The sequence below is a fragment of the Notolepis coatsorum genome, assembly GCF_963971535.1.
Source record: "Notolepis coatsorum genome assembly, chromosome: 9".
In the NCBI taxonomy this organism is placed as follows: Eukaryota; Metazoa; Chordata; class Actinopteri; order Aulopiformes; family Paralepididae; genus Notolepis; species Notolepis coatsorum.
Window position 1 is genome coordinate 127,610,872 of NC_140173.1, and position 24,045 is coordinate 127,634,916.

The 24,045-nt window shown below is 44.6% G+C and overlaps 1 protein-coding gene across 1 annotated transcript in view; it reads left to right on the forward strand.

Annotated features, from left to right (window-relative positions):
- Positions 1-2,751: 2,751 nt before the first annotated feature.
- Positions 2,752-24,045, forward strand: part of LOC311234967 (ubiquitin thioesterase ZRANB1-like) — a 62,877-nt gene continuing 41,583 nt past the window's right edge. Inside the window, exons 1-2 of the mRNA XM_084322271.1 lie at positions 2,752-3,037; positions 4,904-5,947. Coding sequence (XP_084178397.1) covers positions 5,002-5,947 — 946 coding nt within the window. The 5' untranslated portion in view covers positions 2,752-3,037; positions 4,904-5,001. The remainder of the gene's footprint in view (positions 3,038-4,903; positions 5,948-24,045) is intronic.

Genomic DNA, 24,045 nt, shown 5'->3' on the forward strand with positions numbered 1-24,045 from the left:
CCGAAAAGGAGGATTTCACACTTTGACTGATTGAGCTGTAGAAAATTGTGTGCCATCCAGCATTTGATGTCGTCTAGGCAGGAACGAAGACTGTCAACTTGTTTATATTGTTGGGTTTCATGGGGAGATAGACCTGAGTGTCGTCAGCATAAAAATGGAAGGAGATGTTGTGTTTTTTAATGATCAGACCAAGGGGCAGCATGCAGTGGTGCAGTGGTAATATGGGAACTGGTAACACGCCGCGCATGCGTGTGCACGCGCGGGTACGTGCATGCGCACAGAACAGATTTTTTTCATTACTGAATGATTGTATTATTATTCTTCCAATGTGATTGCGTGGCAAATACATTTCTTTGTAAGAATATATCTGCATTTTGTCAGTACAAGATTAATCAGTGATCACATTGAATTAAAACATGATTATTTCCAGTGCCACGATTATTTATTTCAAGAGAAACAAACAGGCAAATAGCCTACCTTAGTCAATCTGGACAAATACATTAGGGCCTATAGACTAGAAAAAAAGAAAAGCTGTTTTAAATGCGGTTACTTGCCTTGTTGTGGAGTGGCAGCTGTCTCTGTTGTGGGGGGCGCGGGCGTTGGAGGTTCTCTTGGGGAGCGGCGGTGGCATCGTTGGTTCAGGTAACATGATACTGTTGTCAAATGATCTGTTTATATCTGTTTGTATTTGCGGGCGGGGGCGTGGTTGAAGACGCGCTTTTGTTATGGGTGGCCGGGTACTTAGCGCACAACAAATGGTTGCGCGTACACGCGAGTACACATCCGTGCGCGATCGCGCGTACTTCTGCCTCAGTGATCTGGTAACACGCCGTGTAACCGCGTGTGACCACGACTGCACCACTGGCAGCATGTATAGGGAGAATAGGATAGGGCCAAGGATGGAGCCTTGTGGAACCCCGCAAGAGAGAGGCAGAGGGGGAGGAGCAGTTTCCGATATTAACGGAGAAGCTTCTATCACTGAGGTAGGAGGTGAACCATGATAGGGCTGTGCCAGTGCCACTGACACCAACTGCCCAGTCAGTGGCGGCCCGTGGATGCTTCGCCACTAGGGGCGCTATACCAAACATTTTGCAAACATGTACAAGGCACGCATTGGCGAATATTATCACCATTGCCATCGATCAATATATGATCAGTCAGTCAAATGCAACCACGTTTCCAATAGCCCAACACAAACACGCACAGCTCTCTCTCTCTCTCTCTCTCTCGCTCTCTCGCTCTCTCTCTCTCTCTCTCTCTCTCTCTCTCTCTCAGATGATGTCAGATCCATTCAATAATAAACACATTTGTAAAGCTCGTCATTTTAAACAAGTTACCATTCATTGTCTGAGTGGTTATGCCCCACATGCGGCAAAATTAGAGAGAGAGAGAGAGCGAGAGAGAGAGAGAGAGAGAGAGAGACAGCATTTTAGTAAAGTTACATTTTCAACAAGATTGCTGCTATTTAAACACTTCATGGAAACGGGGTAACGTTAACCTTATGTCGACTGTAGTATTGTATGACCTCGACATAACGTTTAAACGTTAACGTTACTCCGTTTCCATGCAGTAATTATAAAAGTGGCCAGCTAAGATAACGGAGCTAACAGCTAGCAGTAGCTAACGTTAGCTGAAAGCTGTAACGTTACAACGTTATGCGGCATCAGTAGACAACGTATCATGTATTAAACTAGAGTTAAGATCGCTAATCTACCTTGTTGTTGGCTTGTTGATAAAGTATATCCACTCCATGGCATTGTCCATCCAGCCTGTGTTGATGTCCATCCATTGTTGTCCCTCCGCATCCATATAGCTTGTTGTTAGCCAACAAGTACTGTGTGAGTGAAGAGCTGTGTCTTTGTCCATTTCCGCCTCGAACAGCCTGCAAACTACCTGGCGTTCTATCGCCATGCTCTAAGACAAACTCTAACCTTAACCAACTTTGAAAGAGTGCCTAAGCTTAACAGTCTAAAGAACTTGCAGTCACGGCACGCTCTGCTGCCTGCATCTCACAACAACACAACAACACAACTATCTCTCACCAACGGACCAACCTAGGAATAAGCTAGAAATTTGGAACATTAGAAATTGGATTCGGCCAATCAGAGATCGTCTCTGTGAAATTCTGCTACGGAAAAAAATACTGGCGTCGGCCAATCAGAGAGCGTCTCCGCGAAATGCGGCTACAGAAATTCTTGACGCTACTGGCTAGACCGCTTCAAATCGCGCCCGGATTCCAACATAATAGTCATATTTCAACGCACAACGCGTTATGCACTGATTGGCTGTGACGGATACAGCGATCAAACTGTGACGCGCACTCAGAGCGCTATCGCGTCTAGCCCGGGCGAGAAATACGAGTGTTTTTTATTTTAGATAATAACGTTATATTGTGCATTGGAAATACAAACATACTTAAAATGAGTAAATATTATTCATTTTAAACATGTTTATATTATTTATAGGGCTATAAAACAAAAAACTAAAAAGTTTTATTTTCTTCTTCTCTGATTTAACAGCAGGTGGGTCGGCGCCCGTGCGCCCCTAGTGGCAGAGCCGCCACTGTGCCCAGTGCCTGGTGAAGACGGTCAATGAGAATAGCACGCATGGTCGCCTCAAACCGAGTACAAGCCCCGAAGCCCCGCCCAGACGTTGGGCTTGCGGCTCTGCAGATATCCCCTATTGGACTGGAGAGAGAGCTCCTCGCACCCCCCCTCCCCGAGCCGCCATTAAACACAGTCAACTCCGCGTTTAGGAAACGGGGGGATTCAAATGATTTAATGCCCCGAATACACGACAGACAGAGGGACGGGGGGGATTGTGTTGCTCTATTGTATGGACCTCGAAGAAGCCCCATATGAACGGAGTCTAAAAAAAAAAAAAAAAAACGTAAATATGCGGCTGTTGTTGACCAAATAAACGAAGCCGGACTTTGGGACCGCGGTGGGGTTTCTTTAGGGGACGACTCGCTGTTTGTTGTTGTGGTCGCGCTGCTCGGACCCGGGAGGAGTGTGTTGTAAACACGGGAGTGCAGAGGGTAAGTAAGGCCACCACTTATTATACACATCATCATCATAGCTGACCATGTTGTTGTTTTGAGTCGCGTTGATCGGGGCCCCTCGGCAACAACAACACTGTTGGCTGGCGAGCAGCTCGCTGCAGGTAACTCTCCTGCTGGGGGACACAGTTTACTGCGCTCTGTGGCTTTATTATTCTGCTGGATCTGCTAGCTATATAATTTGTCGTTAACGTTAGCTATACGGAATTGTTGAACTTTGACGACGAATGATGTTAGTTAATAATAATCACACCGTTAACTTTGACTCTTTGCTTGTAGCCGACGTTCGATATACGTTAGGTTGACATTGTGTGAACTCGTATACAAATAAATGCAACAGAGCTGAGACACAGAGAGACTCAAGGCTAGTTTAACATGTCTCAACAAATGCGCATGTTTGTATTAATTAATGATTGTGCCATTATTGCTATCAAATGTAATAATTGTGAATGGTTTTCTGTAATGAGTTGTATGTGTCAAGCAGCATCCTTGACTTCCAGGGACAACGATGTAAATAAGTCATTGGCTTTTTCGTTCCTCTCCTTGACTAAAGCAAATGATGTGATGTAAATATGATCTGTATATGTTTTGTTGTCTAAATAAATACCTACCTACCTACCTACCTAGCGTGTCACATGAAGCAGTCCCCCACTAGCTAACTTTAGCGTCTCTCACATTGTAATTCAAACATGTCGTGGCGTGGGTTCGAGTTACAAGTATTCAGGCCGTGTGTTGTTGGTACCAGCGAGGTTTCCCCGTTGTCACTGACGACTAGACGCTTGTTGTCTTTCACGAATATGTTGCATTTCGCAGGACATGTTGATACACTTGGAGGCGTGGTGCGAACAGGGGACCCTGATGTAAACAAGACGAAAGTCTTTCTCTGGTCTGCATCCCCTTAACAATTGTATGTATTGAGCTGTACTGTAAGTCTGTACCCATTCTGCAATCTGTTAATAAAGTTGTCAATCAATCAATCAAACAGTTGCAGCAGCAGCAACAACAACAAGCTCGTTAACGTTAGAGAAGTGAACACAGAAGTCACCTGTTTCGCAGTTGAGGTCAGTCACACAATCTGCACCACATTTTTGTGAGATGGCAAGTTTTCGATAGTGTACAATATAGTAGGGAGGGATTGCATGCATTATTTGCTCATCTGTACTAGAACTCCCAGCTCTCAGTGTACTTAGGGTCTTTACCAGTCATGTGCTTGAGTGTTGCTTCTAGGTGTCTGGTTTCATCTGTCCTTGTGTTTGGTTACCCAACTCGGTTGTAGGGCACATTTAGCTCTGTGTATATGTGTATACAGCCAGTGTCAGTTTTTACAATGGGACACAATATTGCTGCAGGCTAGCTAGGACCCCCCCCCCTGGCACCTTGATTGTCCTTAGCTGCACCGAGAAAGACATTTCCTCTCACAGGATTTGAACTGTGCCACAAATTAGTGCCGGGTCAAGAGCACACAGCACTGTAGCTGTTTGAGCAGGATTGATATAATGCAAGTGCCACATATACGTCTGTCTGTGTTTCCTTTGCTTAGCTTGCCGAATGAGCCAGATGTTGAACAACAGAGGTAGTGGTGGATACTGGAGCAAGCTTCCTACTTTTGGATTATTATTGTAGAACCTTCCCAAATGAAAACTGTTCCTATTATTTTGTCTGTTTTGAATGTGAATGTTTCACACAAAGTGTATGATTTAGTTTGTTATCTTAACCCATTCTTCCATTATTAAGAAAGTACTCAAACCTTCTCTGTGGATCAGTATTAGTATTAGTATCAGTATTATATTGGTTTGATTTTGACGTTTACCCATGACATCATGATGGTTTCTCTTGCCTTCGCAGCATCCCTCTTGCCCCGCGTGCCGCCCCTTTGAGAGTGGAACCGGCAAGCTGAGAGCCCCTCCGAGCGGCGGCAAGCCTCCCCTAGCGGCGGCGCGACGATGAGCGAGCTGGGTGCCAAGTGGCCCTGCGAGTACTGCACGTACGAGAACTGGCCGTCGGCCATCAAATGCACCATGTGCCGCGCCCAGAAGCCCAGTGGGGGTGCCATCATTACCGAGGAGCCCTTCAAGATGAGCCCCAGCCTGGATGCCAGTCGGCACCAGTGGGACTCCCCGAGCCACAGTAACAGCCCGCCGCAGGGGGGCTCCAGCCTCCTCATCTGCCCGGACTCCAGCGCCCGGCCCCGCGTCCGCATTGCCGACGTCCCGGAGACCACCACCAGCAAGTGGTCCTGCCACACGTGCACCTACATGAACTGGCCCCGTGCTATCCGCTGCACCCAGTGCCTGTGCCAGAGGCAGCATCGCGGGCATCACGCCCAGCAGCCCCGCAGCCCCACGGAGTCGCCCCAGACCTCCGGTTCTGGATGCCGCCGCTCCGCGGCCCCGGCGACGATAACCACAGATCCCTGTGAGGAATATAACGACCGCAACAGGCTCAACACCCACGCACAGCACTGGACGTGCACCGTCTGCACTTACGCGAACTTTCCCAAAGCGTGCAAGTGCGTGGTGTGCGACCACCCCAGGCCGAACAGCCTGCTGGCGGAACCCATCGAACTGGCGTCGGAGCCCGAGAGCCAACAGCCTCCCTCCATACTGAACAAACTGGGCAGGGACAACAGGAGGGCGGTTGTTGGGGTGGGTGTTGGTGGTGGAGGAGGAGTCGTGGGTGGGATGGGGGGCTGCAGTAGCAGCCGGAGGAGGTCCCCGCCGACCCCGACACGGGAGTCGGAGGTGAACATGGACTTTCAGAGGATCGAGGTTGCGTCGGGGGCCGGGATCGGGAGCAGAGAGGAGCTGGAGGTGGTGGATTTTAAAAAGCTGAAGCAGATTAAGAACAGGATGAGAAGGACTGACTGGTTGTTCCTCAATGCCTGTGCTGGTGAGTGGCAACACTGGATGATATCAACATGTAAAAATAATATATTCCGTCTCTCCACCCCTTGCATATTGTCTGTGGCTGAAGGTGGGCGCCGACCCGAGTCACCCAAATAGACGAGAAACAGGCCAGTCCAGTGTGACTGAAATAGGATTTAGTCGGTGTGAGTGAATATTATGGCTGTGTGGCATCTGTTGGGTTATTAGCTGCAATCCAGTTATAGCCCAGTCTCTGGATGTCACTGGTTTGTCTCATACTGATGCTGATGGGAGACCTAGAATGATTCTGTAGCCAGCTAGTGAAAACCACCCCACAGGGCTGTACGCTAAGCTTTTTTACTAGGGGCACACTTGCCCCTAAATGAGAAATTTAGGGGCAAAAAATATTTTTTAGGGGCAAATTTTTAAATAACAATTTTACCATTATTTATATCGATTGTTTTTGATAAAAAAAAAAGAAAAAAAATTATTTTATATAATTTTTTTTTAATAATATATATATATTATATAATCATACTTGTGATTGTGTTATCTGCGAGACATCGCCACCTCGCTGTCTGCAAACAGCTCCACTGTCTGTGTGTATACTCTCCAGCAAGGATTCTCCGGGGGTGCAGCTGGACCCTAAACGCTACATTCAGCATGCAAAAGAATTCTCCGGCGCTGCACCTGGACCCTGCCCTCACTCATGCGATGTAAACCAGGGACTCGAATACGCATGTTGTTGTTGTAGCCACATTGATGCCAGGAGCTTTCTGTAGCTACTGCTGGATGGCGTTGGGACAACGCCTCAGTGAACTATTTAGTTTACTGCGACATTTCGTAGTGACTAGTTACCTAGCCAACGGAGGTATTATGCACTGGACTATTGCTGATGGATTTGTTGATGTCGGGAGCTATCCGAAGCTAGCCGGCTGGATAACGTTACACAATGCCTCAAAGTCATGTATTAAACTAAGTGAATAGTTGACTGGGTCATTTTGTAACGGTAGCTAACGTTATCTCACGAAGGTCCCACACTGACTAGACTAACGTCACGGTGAGGCAATAGCCTCTGTTTACATGCAACAGGTGGGGAGGGGGTAGCAGCAGCAGCAGCAGTGCGCGGTGCGCGCTTCATGTGTGCTGAGACAGCGAGTGAGAACTCCGCTAAAGAATTGGATCATGATTTTCGATTTTCACATGACTATTTGATTGAGCGCCACACGGCGCTCAGACGTCTCAGTGGGAGGCGCCAAACGTAAAAACTGAGCGCAAATGGCGGGTGGCGCTCTCTAGTTTCGGTCCCTGCATGCACTACTAGACTTACTGGAGCATTTGTTGATAGCTATCAGTAGCTAGCCGGCTGGCAGGCTCACCGAGGTCCCAGTGTTTACAACAGCCACGGGTGCGAGAGGGCTGGAGGAGGAGCAGACGCCGCAGCTCTCTCCGTGTGTCTGAGTTCAGTTCAGTTCGGCTCACTATAAGAGGTCGAACAACGCGTCGAAAATATGAAGCAATACTAACTTTACTTTTCTTCATAGCTAAATCAGACAGTCAGCCAGTCTATCAGAGTGAGTGCTCAGTCGATTGTTCCCGCTGATCATACCTGCTGAGTGCTCACTGCTCAGCTCGCGTGAGTGACGTCATCGCGTCATCACACGCCTTGGATAATTTAGGAGTGAAATGCGAATCCAAGGCTTGAAAGCACTACTCGCAAGCCCGCCCCCAGATAATATTTACCAATCGCAACGGCCAATTAAAGGGGCAATTCGCGACGATATCATCGCAGTATACAGCCCTGCCCCAGAGTGAGCTGCAAGCGTCCAGCCGCCCACTGCACTGGTGGAAGAGGGAGTGGGAGGGATGGATGACTAGTTTGGGAACTGCTGGCAAGAGCCCAATGCAGATACTTCCCTCTCATGCACACGACTCACCATCATCCTGCCTTCCTCTGCACACTTAGATTGTTAAAACTCAGCCTTCAGTCCTCCCAGCATCACCACCACCCACCCTTTCTATATCCATGACATATTACTGTGACATTTGACGGCTATAGTATATATCTATCCCCATGGCTACTGTTGAATTGGTGGCCCAGATTAGCCGGTGTGGTGATTTAAAGCCCCCCCCCCCAAAAAAACCCAGATAGAGATAACTATAATTTTCTTTTTTTATTGTATAGTATTTTGTCTGTGTTCCCACCAGGGACCGAAACTAAAGCCCGCCGCCCGCCAGGGGCGCTCAGTTTTTACCTTTGGCGCTTGACACTTAGAGGGCTGCACGCCGTGTGGCGTGTAACCGTGGCAACGAGTCATATCCGCCCAGCCCTGCAGCGGGATACTATTGGCTAAGGGCTTCTGCTCGCAGTGCTCATGTCAACACAGGCAGTCTGCTCTAGAAGAGCGGACCTCCACGAGCTACCGTTACTGTTTAAACTATGACCCAGTCAACTATTCACTTTTAGTTTAATACATGACGAGGCATTGTCTAACGGTATCTAGCTGGCTAGCTACTGATAGCTGCTGATATCAACAAATGCTCCAGCAATAGTCGACTCGAGTGCATAAATACCTCCGTTCCCTCGTTAGCTCGCGTTAGCTAGCTCACGTTAGATGATCGATCTGTCCCAGTAAACTAAATTGTCTTAACGTTATCTACCGGGCTAGCAGTAGCTACAGATAGCTCCTGATATCAATGTCTTATAACATTGATTGAATGCGTATTCTAGCTGAGGGCATGTTGAATGTGATTTGACAAAAGGACCATAACGTTATAAATAGGTTCCAGCTGCATCGCCGGAGAATCCTTGCATGCTGAATGTAGGGTCTAGCTGAATATAGGGTCTAGCTGCAGGGCCGGAGAATCCTTGCTGGAGCTGGAGGCTACTCAAGTATACACACAGACAGTGGAGCTGTTTGCAGATAGCAAGCATTTTGACTTATTGCGTGGTGGCGATGTCTCGCAGATAATACAACTACAAGTATGATTATATAATATATATTTTATTAAAAAAAAAAATTATATAAAATATATATATATATTTTTTTAATCAAAAAAATTTTGGCAGGTAAGAAATATGCTTGGCGGGTAGACTCTTCCCATCTACCCGCCACTGGCCGGTGAGTCAAAAAGTTAATTTCGCTCCCTGGTTCCCACCACAATGGTAACTATAAACACAGCCAAACATTACTGTTTATGTTTTAGAAACTATAGGCGCGTGTAGGTAGTTATTGTTTATAGTGCGATGTAAGTGTCAGGGTTTCCCCCAAAGGCTTAGGCTTTCACACTAGCCATTCGGGGTCAAATCGGTGTGCGGTCGCACCAAAATAGGGTGTGATGAGAACGCTCCCCCGCATCCCTGGGGACGCTGATTCGCTCCAAACCTGGACCGCTGGAATAGGTGGTCTCGGGTGCGAACCAGCGTCCCCGATGACGGAGCAGGGCGTTAGACTAGAAGTCTTTATTTGTTGTCATGCAGTTTAACACACACGCGTGAGATGGGCGACCCACAGGAACACACACACCACATGCACTAAGTCGCAGATGAAATGTCTCTCTGCACTTTTCCCATCCCGTTGTCCTTCCCCCCCCATGGGCAGCCGGGAGCAGATAGGGCGTCAACGTGAGCCGTGCCCCGGGGACCAATGCAAGTGCTCCTGTCCGTCTTCGTCAAGGACTTGGTGTGCAAGCTTACTGTAATGCTTTCATGCTTGCTTGAATTTTGGGCAGATAAAAACTAGGGATGCACCGATCCGATATCGGTATCGGCCGCCGATATCAGTAAAATAGCTGGATCGGGTATCGGTAAAAAAATATATATCGGATATTTAATTTATTTATTAAAAAATAATTTATTAATAATAAATAAAATAAGAAATAACCATTCAGTACATTTATATCTGTGTTAATTTGTTACATTTAGTTTCACTAGGTTAGGAAAGTAATGTTTTAAGTCAAGCCTGATGTTGCCTTGCACAAAAGAATGATCCCAGTCTCTTCCACACAGTGACAGTAGGGGTGGGACGATATATCGTTCTATTATCAATTATCAAATAGGATCGATGCAACGTAAAAAGATCTATTCAATTGCGATACTCTTATTTTGAAAATCCCCTGGTGAGCAATGCATATCCGCCCGGCCTCCACAACAGTAGCTCAGTAGCAGCGTGTGTTAACGTTAGACAGCATTGCTTCAGAGTAGGGCTGGGCGATATGACGATATTATATAAATATCGGGTACAGTTCATTAACGATACACTTTTTAAACGTATCGTGGATATCGTGATGTTTTGACCAAGAGGCTTGTGTCGCGTCAATCTGGTCCACACGTTGACACTTTTGAACAGCGCCGCCCCACACACACACTACTGCATCAAAAGTTACTACTTATGATAACAAAGGCATTCGTTTTGTGGCATTAACGTTATATAGTTACACTTTCAATAACATCAGCGTATTTACATAGCAACGACCGAGGTCGACCTAGATATAGCAAGCGTTAGTCGTTCATATCTCAGCCCGTGCTGACTCAGTTGTGCCCATTCTGCGGTCTGTTAATAAAGTTTTCAATCAGACAGATGTATGGAAAGGCTTTTATTATAACATCCGTTGCAGTAAAATCATTATGCCTCCAGTCGTTTAGTCCTTCTGCGGAGCTAAAAGCTAAACGTCGGCCGCGGCGAGCTACCGCTGCCATTGTTATTGTCATGAGCTCTCCAATGGCGGAAGTAAAAAATGAATATGCGCTTGCCGATTGGTGCTAAGAACAGCAGGGCGGGTGCAAGCGATGTGACGTAATTGGCAGACGCGACTGTCAATCAAAATGATTCTGTTTGCCGACTGAATGAATGAGAACGTTATTAACAGATTGCAGCATGGGTACAATACAGTACAGCTCAATACAACAACAGTCAACAGTGGACTGGAGGATGCAGACCAGAGAAAGACTTTCGTCTTGTTTACATCAGGGTCCCCTATTTTCAATTCATCATATTTCATATCTAAATCATATAATATCTCATTGCTAAATATATGCAATATATAATCTAATAATCCAATAATCGAAATCTAATATATAATATAAAAATGCTAAATGCATGGGTATTTTATTTTGTCTTTAATGTTAGCTTGCAAACTCAAATACTGTCTTGGTAAGCCTCATAATGAATTGTTTGGGGAAAAAAAGAAAAACATCATGATGCGTATCGTGTATCGCCGAAAGGTCAGAAAATATCGTGATATCATATTTAGGCCATATCGCCCAGCCCTACTTCAGAGTCCGCCTATTTTGCAACCCGAAATAAGTGCCTGTTGTTTTTTCCCCCACAACGGGTAAAATGCATCTAACATGCTTTGCATCCTCGCCATTCCTTTATGACCACGTCGCGTTAAATACCGAAATTAACGTTGCGTTAGCGTAAGCTAACTAAGCTAAGCTGATCAGAGCCATATAGAGAGAACAGCAGAGGTCCACTAGGGACTGGGACGGAGGGGGATTACTGCATTCTCGAGATAGCCCCACTACCAGGATCTGGCCGGTGCTGCACCTTCGGACTCCCAATATGCCTTTTCCAGCCAAAATACAGCTCTGACAGTGGCTGCGTTTACATGGACAGTTTATTCCCCTTTTCATTCGGAATTAACGTTAAATCCTATTTAAAGTTATCATGTAAACATCTGAAAATACTTAATTCCGAATGAAAATGGCCATTCCGAAATAAAATCCATTCCGATGTAAGTGGCCGGTTTATTCCGTTTATCATTCCGAATTAAAGCTTTTTCTGTCCATGTAAACGCTTTTCACGCATTTTTCGGAATTAGTTCCCCCCGGTATTTCTGCGCATGATCGCGCATAGGCTACAGTACACATAGATGATCGCGAACAGGGGCACATATTGTTCCATAGCATAGGCCTTCAGTTGATCATGACAAATCCTCTCTTACCTTGACGATTAAAAAGCCTCCATAATTTAGTAAATAAAGCTGTAGCCAGCCAGCTAGTATTGATGCTATACAAAATTCTATCCACATTAGCTACATAGCTAACCAACTAAATACAATGGTATCCTGAGGTAACGTTAAATACAACATTTGCTAGTCGAAATGACTGGACACACACAGGTACAAGTTAAACATCAATCAATTAATTTATTCCAACAGGTAGTTTGAGCTGCATGTGAGCCGCGGTCTTTCTCTCCTCTCCTTTGGAAACTAATGATGATACGTTAGCTAGAAAAAGCACAGAACCGGCCGGCAAAAGTTAAGCTGCTAGCAACAGACACTATAATACTTCCGTCGGGGGATTTCAAAATAAAAGAGCGACGTCTAAAAGCACCGTAAATACGTTTATTTTGTACATTATCTAACGTTAACACGAACCTAAACTAACTTTAGATTAGTTTAGGTTCGTGTAACGTTAGATATTGTAAAGAATAAACGTATTTACGGTGCTTTTAGACGTCGCTCTTTTATTTTGAAACCCTCCGCCCGGAAGGAAAAATTATGCTTATTTGTCTGCTTGTTATCAATGGGTTGCTACATACGGGGTACAATGTTACATAGGCTGTGCGTCGATGTTGCAGAAGCATAAAGGCAGAGTGTCTGCAACACCTTTGCTTTGTCGATGTTGTGGTGCAGTTGCTTTGAAGTTGCTGTAGCATGTATAGGCCTTTAACGTTAGCAGAATAGACACACAGAGAGTCTGGTTAATGTTGTTTGGTACGCTAGCACAGTAGCTGAGAATACCGGTCGCAGCTGTTTGTTTACTTCCGGTAAACGTAATGACGTTAACATCCTGTTTACGTTTACCCAATCAGAAGCCTTCCCAGCCCCAAACCTTACGATGACTCGAAAACTCCCGATTAGACAGTGACTTTCATGTAAACACCTTGTCGGAATTAAGATTTGACATGTAAACTCGCATGATTTTTTTTTACATCCGAATGATTTGATTCCGAAGTTATAATTCGGAATTAAAAGTCACCATGTAACCGTAACCAGTGAATAGGATATTAATATCAAGAGAGAAAAAAAGAAAAACGAACCAAAAACAGTGAACAGGAGGTCTATTTGTATTAAAAACAATAGATTGTTTTTAATTTAAATGTCTGGAATAGCTCAAAAAAATGTCAAATGATATTTCCATTGCCTTTTTTGTTGTTGATTTAAATGTTACTGATTGTGTTAAATGGGCATATAATATCGTCTCATATCGATCGCAGGCACCTGAATCAAATCGTATCGTATCGTGGCAGACTTTGTGATATCGGAAAATATCGTATCGTTGTCCAAAGAATCGATATTGTATCGTGATGAAACTGGTGATTTCCACCCCTAAGTGACAGTGAGGCATACAGTTTATTAATTGAATGAATGAAGTTTATTTTCTGTCTTTGTTTACAACAAATCAAAAACACACTTGTGATCCTTTACAATTCTTAAAAACAAAATATATTTAAAATATAAAAATAAATAAAAAACGTGGATAAAAAAACTTTTGTGACTTTTTTGGAGAAAACAAATTGACATGCGGATCGGTATCGGTATTGGCCGATACCCAAACCCAGGTATCGGTATCTGTATCGGGACTGGAAAAGTTGGATCGGTGCATCCCTAATAAAAACATACAGCAACAACTGGACAATACCCTCAAAAACGATATTTATGGGCAATTTGGCGAGTTCAGACCTCAACCAAACAAGCATGTTGAGCCTCACGGCTCAGTGGATGAAAACTTTGAGATGAAGCCACGTTACACAAGCCCAAGACTTCCCTGGCTCGCATTAGGCCTGGCAATTTTTTTGCCATTGCTATGTCTATACATTGGTTTCTTGTTCGAATGCATTTATTTCTATAGACCAGTGGTGCCCAACCAGTCGGCCGTGACCGACCGGTAGATTGCAGGCTGATTTTCAAGTAGACCGCGAGATTATTTTTATATAACATCGAGTATGTTGTCACGTCGCGGCTGAGATGAGACTTGCTTTAGCGCAGAGCTTTCCTCTCATTTCATTATAGACACAGACCAGCGTGGACCTTCAATGACATGCAATTGTAATTTCATTAGACACAGACATGCAATATAATTGACGCGAGCAATGGGCTAATGTTAGCTGCTAAGTTATCCAATAGTTGACGTTCGAGTGTGACATCATCATCGCCTACGGCAGCTTACACGCTCAAAACGCAAACCGCAAACAAAACCTGCAGCGAACCAAGACTGCAGTGTGTACACAAACCAGAGGGGTGAGAGGGAGGGGGGGAGTTCGCACTCAAAGACGGAGCGAGGACGGAGCGGAGCACCCGTTCCTAATGGAAAGTGCAAGTTCATATTTTACTTTGTGGCATTCATGCAAGGGACCGCTTAGGAGTCTGCACATCCAGACTGAGGGGCAAAATGTTTTTTTTTAGCTTGAGTGCTGCATATTAAAAACTCTGGGTGTGATAGGTGTGATACACGTGGTAGGTAGTTATGTGTGCTACTCCTACGTTTCTCTTCTTCTTCTGCTGCCCTCTGAAGCAGAAGGCCCGTCGGGTCAGCTGGTGAGAGAATGCTCCCTGTAGTCGGTAAGCTCCTTGTCCCATCGTGATGCAAGCCGCCCTCTATTGCGTGTGAGTCTGTGGATTCCTGTGTCTTACGTGGCCTGCTGTCCCTTCCGGGCCGGTCATGACTCTGCACAGAATGTCGGTGAAGAGGATTCCTTTTTAGCACAGTGGAGGGCGGAGGCATAGCTTTGTTTATCTGACTGGAGAGATGGCCTTCTCTTCGCCACCCGTCCCCCATAGCAAAGGAGACCCAGTCACGGCGGATCTAGTCTATGAGAAAGAGGGACATAGCCTAGTTATGCAGCAGAGAGAAGCGAGTGAAGCTGTTACCAGGGAGGTTTCCCCTGCATTGACACACACGGCTTGTAAACAGTGGTCCCAGCGTTCGGGCGGTCTAGCAGTCCAAAGGAGGACCCACTGTGCTAAAAATAACTTTACTGGTGCAGCACAAGTCAAAAATAAACAAGCCTTCACATCAGCGCTGACCTTCGCCCCCGCAGTGTGCATGACCGTAGCCCTGTTATGAATGCTCAACTAGTGTCACTTTACATGTTATTCGTGTAGGTAGTTTTCTTTTTAACCTAATGGCCCAATACATCACATTCCTACCCGCTGGATTATGCAGATTTGTGACACTTTTCTGAGGAAGGGCTTTCATCTGGTCGCTTTAAGAATGCAAACATTAGCATACTGTAGGCATAAGGCCTGAATATCAGCCACCCACTGCGAAAAAAATCGGCATTATGTAAAAAGCCGTTTTCATGTGAAGTTGCCGTGATCCACTTCAAGCCTGTATTCGCCAGCTTTAGTTTCCCTTTCAAGCCTGGGACTGGAGATTTGTATGGTTGGTGAAAAGCATTTTATTCTCTTAAAGCTGTGACTGGAGAGACATGGGGGGGGGGGGACTCTGGGGCTCTTACTCTCTTTAACAGCCCATTTGCTTGTGCCAGTTTTCCTTTTTATTAGCACAGTTCTTCATGTTTTACTAGATGGGGGGGGGGGGGGGTTGCTCAGGAGAATTTACCTATCTCAAGCCCTGCCCCCTCTTTTCTTCATCCTCCAATCATACACAATTGGCGATTGGAGGATCAAGAAAAGAGGGCGGTTTTGAGGTGGGTCAAATTGATGCTAAGTAAAGAGCAGGTTTTCCCCCAGAAAAATAGTTCGGCCTGGACGGTGGCACGTGTCTTTTTAGGGGATGCCTGGCGACAGACAGTATTAATGTAGGGCCCTTTAATAATAATGCAGGACCTCTTTAGAGACGTCTTTATTCGGCATGCAACGACATGGGACATGCAATGGGTGGCACAGTGGCACACACACACACACATGCATTGTCTTTCTCAGGGTCGCCGATGCGATTGAGCTCTGCGTTTAACCCATCCCGTCGTCCTTCCCCCCCCCATGGGCAGCCGGGAGCAGATAGGGCGTCAACGTGAGCCGCGCCCCGGGGACCAATCCAAGTGCTCCTGTCCGTCTTCGTCAAGGACGCCACAGCGTTAGCGATCTGTTGTTGTGCATGTTTTTCCATTGGGTTTATCTTATCAATTGAACCCTGGACCTTGCTGTGAGGCGACAGTGTTAACCTCTACACCAGTGGTGTGACTTAGCTGTTGATTGATTGATTGATTGAAAACTTTAATTAACAGATGCAGACCAGAGAAAGACTTTTGTCTTGTTTACATCAGGGTCCCCCATTTTCAATTCATAATGAAAGGCTCTGTCAAGGCTAATATGTGATTTGTAAAATAATGTATCCATAATACTAGGAAGGTATGCGTGACCTAGAACCAAATGAGAATATCAATTAAATTTTTCTTTTTGCTGTGAATAACACTATGTTAAAATTGACCAGACCTGAAAAATCTAAGCAAATTAATAAAGGGAAGATGATTAAACAGAAGGTTTTGTAGATGCAGTACTGAATTCTGCCATCCGGACACATGCAATTTGAAATATGATTATAGAATATAAAAGATCAGGCCTAAAATGGTTATGCGATTAATTAGATTAATTAATTACAATCTACTTTTATCTACTTTTTCTCCCCATTTTTCAATTTTTCTCCCGTCCCCAATTTCGTATTGTCCAATTCTACCCTCCCCTGTCTCGAACGCTGTTAGGCCATGCCTCCCACAAGCCGGCTGCAATGTGGACGAAGCCTTGCATCACGTGTCCCCTCCGGTACTCGAGGAGGCAGCCGTCGCATCTTTTCACCTGCACCAGGGTTTCCGTTAGAATTTTCTTTTGCAGGTCTGAGTGTCCGGTAGATTTCAATCTACCGGACAAATGGGATCAATTCCGGTCAGAGTTTATTGAGCTTAAAAACAATTGATAGGCCTATATAAAGAATGACATCCTCAAGGCATTTATAATATTTTAACTTAAAACTAGGCTACTTTTGCGTATATACAGTCATTAATATATTCCAAATAAAATAAGTCCCTTGAGACTTCGTGCTGCTGCCGACTTGAGGTGTCGGTGGGCAGTCTGCCCGACATTAATAAACAGCAGTCTGTTATAATCACATTTTTATGAGCTAACGAATTCCGTTATATTGGACATTTGTATTAATTATATCAAGCGAATAACTGAGAAATTTGGCAGAGAGAGACGGCAACATTATCGTGGGTTTGCGTGATGTATATCTCCACCTCCCAACGACTTGGTGCTGGTCATAATGTTCGGTGAAAATAATTCCCTCTAAGCACAATTTGATTATTTGAATTGTATTCAAATAGGCTAAAATTAAATAGCCTATGCGATGAACGAAACAATCATTACATTTGTTTCATCGTTGCTTCACCAAGCAGGTATAATAATGAAAACGCGGTGTCAGCGAGAGCTTGCTGCTAGATTTGCGAAAAGCATGCAGCTGCAGACCCGCAGAGCAGCAGTGTTTTCAGGTCCGGTCTGGGGACCGCTCAGCAGCGCCCCCCACCCAACAGCTGAATTGCCAATGGCTGAATTGGAGTACTGCACTGTGCCGGCAAAGCTGGTGGGTTCTGTGGGTCTGCAGCTGCATGCTTTTCGCAAATCTAGCAGCAAGCTCTCGCTGACACAGCGTTTTCATTATTATACCTGCTTGGTGAAGCAACGATGAAACAAATGTAATGATTGTTTCGTTCATCGCATATGCTATTTAATTTTAGCCTATTTGAATACAATTCAAATAATCAAATTGTGCTTAGAGGGAATTATTTTCACCGGACATTATGACCGGAGAGATTAAATATGTCTGACTTCAACAGATTTTGCCGGTCAAATACCGGTAATTACCGGCTAACGGAAACCCTGACCTGCACAGCACGATCTCTCAGCGGCGAGGGTCTGCGTGGGGGGGACACGCCGCCCTCGTCGCTTCCTGATTCTACTGCGCAGGCGCACAAACCGACCTGTAGGAGTCGCTGTCCACAACGTCCGATCCCCACCCACCACCTTCCCACCCCCTAATACTGCAAATTGTATTAGTATGAACGACCAGCCAAGCTGGTAGCAACGCCGAGAGCTGGGTTCGAACCCAGCATCTCCTGCGTTGGTGGCGAGCGCCTTGCCCACTGCGCCACCTAGCCGCCCCAATTAATTACAAATCCTGTAATTAATTAGATACATTTTTTTAATCGCCTGGCAGCACTAAAAAAACATTTAAGTCTTGAAATGACCAATGAATGTTACTTGGGCCTGTTTTGACCTTCAAGATTGAACTTGAGGATATAATTTTGCAATCACAGTGTGCTGTTCAACATGTCTAAGCATTAACACATTGACGGCCACTGGGATTAGACGGGCCCACTCTATAAGGCCATCTTATCATAACATGGTTTAACTATGCGGGAGGGTGTTTGTAGAGCTAAATCTATACTTTTTATTATTGCTATCTGTCCATTGTCATTGTAAATTGACACTATAAACCGTCCCTTCAATATGCCTTAAATAAAAACATTTTTCATCAATACGTTAGCATTTTATAGCGTCTTGAATATGAACGTTATAGCAGAATGTTCTGGTGTATTTCCTGGAAGGTGAGTTACAAAGCGCTAAGCTAATAACGTTAAATCGAATGGCGTTTCGGCTATAGACAACTCTGTATCATGGTCCACCATGAATGCATAAAAGGGGGGGGGGGGACATCGTTTCTGATTATTGATTACCAATAACGGCATTAGCCTCAGTAGCCTCATTCGCTGACCGGGTGGATGGCTATCAAAGCAAGGCCCGACCAAGCTGAAATTGACGTCAAATCGCTCTTACCTGTGGCCGGTTGGACTGCAAAAAGGATTTCCCAGTTATCGATCGCCATCTGGTAGATCCATATGTACATTGGCTCCATTAAAAAAAAAAAAAAAAAAAAACGGGGAACACTGCATCATCGAGACAGTGCCCATACGAGGATCTGGCCGGTAATGCACTTTTCCGAATTCCAAGAGTAGGGTAAATCTGCAGTGCCACTCGGTGACATTGAGTAGGATATTACAATGGAATAAAAGCCAAAACAACTAGGGATGCACCGATATGAAAATTGGCCGCCGATACCGATACCGATTGTTCAACTAACACTATCGGCCGATACCGATACCGATATTTGTATATTTGTATATAAGTATTTGTATTTTATTTTTAATTTTTTATTTAATTTAATTTTTTATTTTTTATTATTTTTTAATGAAACTACTGTATATTTGTATGTGTATGTTTGTATTTGTAGGCCTCTTTACTTACTTAAAAAAAGGAAACATCAAGAAATATGTTTATGGTATCACTATCTCTCTCCCAGTATCGTCTTGCGGCCTGCAGAGGGATACTATTTTCTCAACCAGAGCTTTCAACCAATGCAATGGAACCATTCTTGCGGCCTGCAGCGGGATACTATTCTCTCAACCAGAGCTTTCAACCAATGCAATGGAACCATTTTGATTGACAGTCGATTCGGCCAATTACGCCACACCGCTAGCACCCACCTCCTGCTGTCCTTACCACCAATCGGCAAGCGTTTATTAATTTTTCTACTTTCGGGCATGCCGCCATTGTTCTGTTTGCGAGAGCTGAACACACTTAACGTAGCTACGTTAGCTGCCCGGCCCGCCGACCGGCGCTCCACAGCATGGAGCGCCGGACCAAATGAGACATAATGATTTTACTGCAACAAATGTTATAATAAAACAAAGCCTTTCTATACATTTGTCTGGTTGAAAACTTTATTAACAGATTGCAGAATGTGTAGTTGGGTACGGAATGAGCAACGGAATGGAACCGAGCTATGAACGGACTAACGGAGTAATGCCTTGTTTACTGCTATCTTCGGGTAAATAATATGCTTGTTATTGAACGTGTAACACTAACGTTAATGCCACAAAACGAATGTTTGTGTCATTTTAACAGCAGATACTTTCTTAAATGCCATCTTCCCGAGAGAGGGTGTTGACGGGGAGTTGTGTTATTAATAGCATTGAACAGCTAACCGAAAGCTAACGTTAACTATTGTTAAAGGTTTAGCCATAACGTTACCTTGGCTAAAGTTGGGGCTATTCATAATGCAGCAATAATGGCTGCAGACCTGCAAGCAAAGTACAGCAAGTTGGCAAAGGAGTATTCCAACGCAAATCACATTTTCACCAGTAACGTTAGTCTTGCATCTCCCGGTAGCTAATGAACGGACTCGGAGTAATGCCTTGCTGCTATGGGTAATAATAATATGCTGATGTTATTGTCCGTGTAACACTAACTATATAACGTTAATGCCACAAAACGAATGCCTTGTTAATCATAAATAGTAACTTTGATGCAGTAGCTTGTGTGTGGGGGACGGCGGGCGTTGTGCAGGTAGGTCGCGAGTGAACTTTTTTTTTTTTGCCTTTTGACGCTACACAAATTGATGGGTATTTATCGGCGACTGCTATCGGCACATTTGAGCTTATCGGCCGATAGGCCGATAGCAGTCAACAAGGCACTTATCGGCCGATACCGATACCCGACCGATATATCGGTGCACCCCTAAAAACAACCTTACCACGTATGGCCCTCAAGCGTTGGATCCGAAAACACTTATATACGTGGTTGGCCCCGAATGTGTTAAAGGGGAACTATTTTACTATTTCTTTCACTATTTGGGCACTTTTACACAATTCCTGTGAGTCTATGGAACACCTCTGTAATATATATATTTTTTTTATTCATTGTTTTGTATTTCTAATCAAGTCCTCAAAAACAGCATTTTTCTACCTCAAGATTTCGAGCTGTTTTGAGCCTGGGCTCCTAAACCACTGCGCCGGGCCTGCTGAGCGTCGTGTTCGCCTGAACATTAACATGCAGCAGTGACTATATGACATCACATATAGGCACATTTTCAAACGACTCAGTTCAGTGAGGGTGAATATTGTGAGAGGAGAATTGGAAGAATGCACCAATATGAGAATTTTGAGACATAGATCATATTAATATAAGTTCACATAGCTAGGAAACAATGCTAAACACTCAAAAAGGCCATTTATAAGATAGTTCCCCTTTAAGAGAGAGTAGGTGAAACCATTCTATGTCGTGGAAGTTTAATTTAATTCAAATAGCTTGTCACAAAACATTTTTAAATTGCCAGTTTTAATGTGTGCTTGTGGGGGATGGGGATATGTGTGTGTGTGTGTGAGGGAGAGATAGTGTGACTAGTAGTAGCTGTTGATTGATTGATATCTTTAATTAACAGATTGCAGAATGGGTACAGTACAGCTCAATACACACAATTGTTAAGAGGATGCAGACCAGAGAAAGACTTTCATCTTTTTTACATCAGGGTCCCTCATTTTCAATTCATAATGAAAGGCTCTGTCGAGGCTAATATGATTTGTAAAATAATGTATCCATAATCAGGGACCGAAACTAAAGCCCGCCGCCCGCCAGGGGCGGTCTGTTTTTACCTTTGGCGCATGACACTTAGAGGGCTGCCCGCCGTGTGGCGTGTAGACGTGTAGTTCATAAGCAGGCCCCTAAAAATATTTGTATGCGAACGGTAAACATCAATTACGCGCACGCTGTGCGAATACAGATTATAGCCTCTCGTCTTTTTTTTTCTCCGCTGCGAGATCGTTAAAAAACTACAAGTCCCACATTGCACTCAAGCCAACGGTCCAATCACAGTAGAGTGAAGTGACTGGTTTCATGGGAAATAAAGCAAATGACCAATCGGAAGCCCTCATTTTTCTTGTTTACTTCCTGAAACTCCGCGATCAGGGCTCTCGTTTTCCGAGACACCAACTTATTATAGTCTCTCTTACCAATAGCAATAGATTTTAGAACACCTAGATTTATCGATAGCAATAGTAATATAACGTTAATGCAACAAAACGAATGCCTTGCTTTGTTAATCATAACGTTGATGCAGTAGCGTATGTCGGTGTGTTGGCTGTAACGGACATGACAATAATAACATAACGTGTACACATTAAAATTGCGATAATCTATTCTAACATTTTCAAATCGATGCAGTTGAATTTCCCCCTTAGGATCGATGCATTGTTACACCCCTACACCAAAGTCACTGGCCCACTGTGTATCTGTGTGTATAATAACTTGGCTAGCGTTATCAACAGCAGAGGTGGGCAATGGGTCCAGCTGCAGCACCGGAGTGCAAGCGATGTGATGTAATTGGCAGACTCGACTGTCAATCAATGGTCTACCTGACACGCAAACTCAAACAATGTTTCTGTACTGGAGGTGTGATTGATTGATTGATTGAAAACTTTATTAACAGATTGCAGAATGGGTACAATACAGTACAGCTCAATACACACAATTGTTAAGGGGATGCAGACCAGAGAAAGACTTTCGTCTTGTTTACATCAGGGTCCCCCATTTCAATTAATCAGGAAAGTGTACAGTAGGAAAGTGTACAGTATTTCAATAGGCAACCCTGAAAGGATTATTTTTCTAGAAGAGCAACACAGCCAAAACAGACAGTGGAGCTGTTTGCAGATAGCAAGCATTTTGACTTATTGCGTGGTGGCGATGTCTCGCAGATAATACAACTACAAGTATGATTATATAATATATATTTTATTTAAAAAAAAATTGTATATATAAAATATATATTGGCAGGTAAGAAATATGCTTGGCGGGTAGACTCTTCCCATCTACCCGCCACTGGCCGGTGAGTCAAAAAGTTAATTTCGCTCCCTGTCCATAATACTAGGAAGGTATGCGTGACCTAGAGCAGGTGAGGAGAGGGACATTTGATTGTCCCTTTCTGTCTACAGCGAGGCTGATGGGGTAGAGGAGAAGCTATTCGCTTGGCTTTGTGTGTGACTGGAGCAGGGTAGTGGGCGAGACAGAAAGAGACAGCGCAGCATAGTTTAACCACCGCACTCCATGTTAATAAAGAAGACGGGAATGAGAAAGAACCTACCATTGTGTTAGCTAGGCCTGTGGTTGGTAGGCATCTTCCTTACATCATTAATGGAGGACTTGAAAAGACTTCTTAATCTCCTGCATTTCCTTTCCATCCTGTGTCGTGCAGTAAGGCAATAGCAAACTTTACAGGCAGTGCATGGCTGCATGCACGCAAATACAGTGGAAGAATAGCCGGCTCTATTTTCTAGTGTTCACAATCATTGTGACTAGGTGTTGTGAAGGGCCAGATTAAACTGAATATATATATGTATCGTTTGATATACTTTGTATATTATTTATATATATACACGGAATATCCCTTTACCTGCGTTCAGACCAGAGTAATATTCGCTCTCCTATTGGACAGCGCCCCCAGGCGCCAGCGCGCAAGCCCCCAACGGCAAGTTCAAAGACAACTGCAGGCATGTCAGAACATGCCCAGAGTCAGCGTAGTAATACGAGACAAGGACTGAGGTTGGGACTAGATATTCACTTAAGTACCGGTATATATATTGGCGCAGGTGTAAACAGCAGTAGTTCATCAGTCGTCTAAGTAGCTGTTTCATCAAGTTCGGTGATACAGTGAAGTGAGCAACCTTGCGTCTAAATAGAGCATTGAGAACCGCGTGCGAATAGAATGTTAAAGTGTCAGAGTTTAATGAAGTAACGTTGAGTTCGACTTAATCTAATGTGAAGTAAATAGTCGATAATTTATTGTATATCGTGCGGCCACAGTTCTTCCGTGTGTAGCATTACCCATCGGTTCGTCGTGTCTTTAGCTAGTGCACTTAACCAGGCTGTGTGGCCTAAATACGTCGCCCACACCCGAGGAGTCCTAGGCGGAGAACCGTTGGACATGTACACAGGAGAATCGGCGCCTGCGGTTGCAGAACCATTCCTGGTTGGATTATATTGATTTGGGACGTGACTACCGGAGAAGAGCATCGTTGATTTCCACTATCGTTTGGGATTTAACCTCGTGAGGATTACCACTCGGGTCTGCCTCATGGACGGGGCTGGCTAGCTGTCATCAATGCTGTCGAGCATTTTGGATTACAACTATTGCTTTTGCTGCTGATCAAGGGAGTTTACAAGCACCGACTCCTGTACCTGGAGTCTCTTTATTCCTCGTTGACTCAGACGGAGTACCCGAACATTCCTCTACCCTCCAGGCCTTACACCCAGGAGGGAACCCATTGTCTC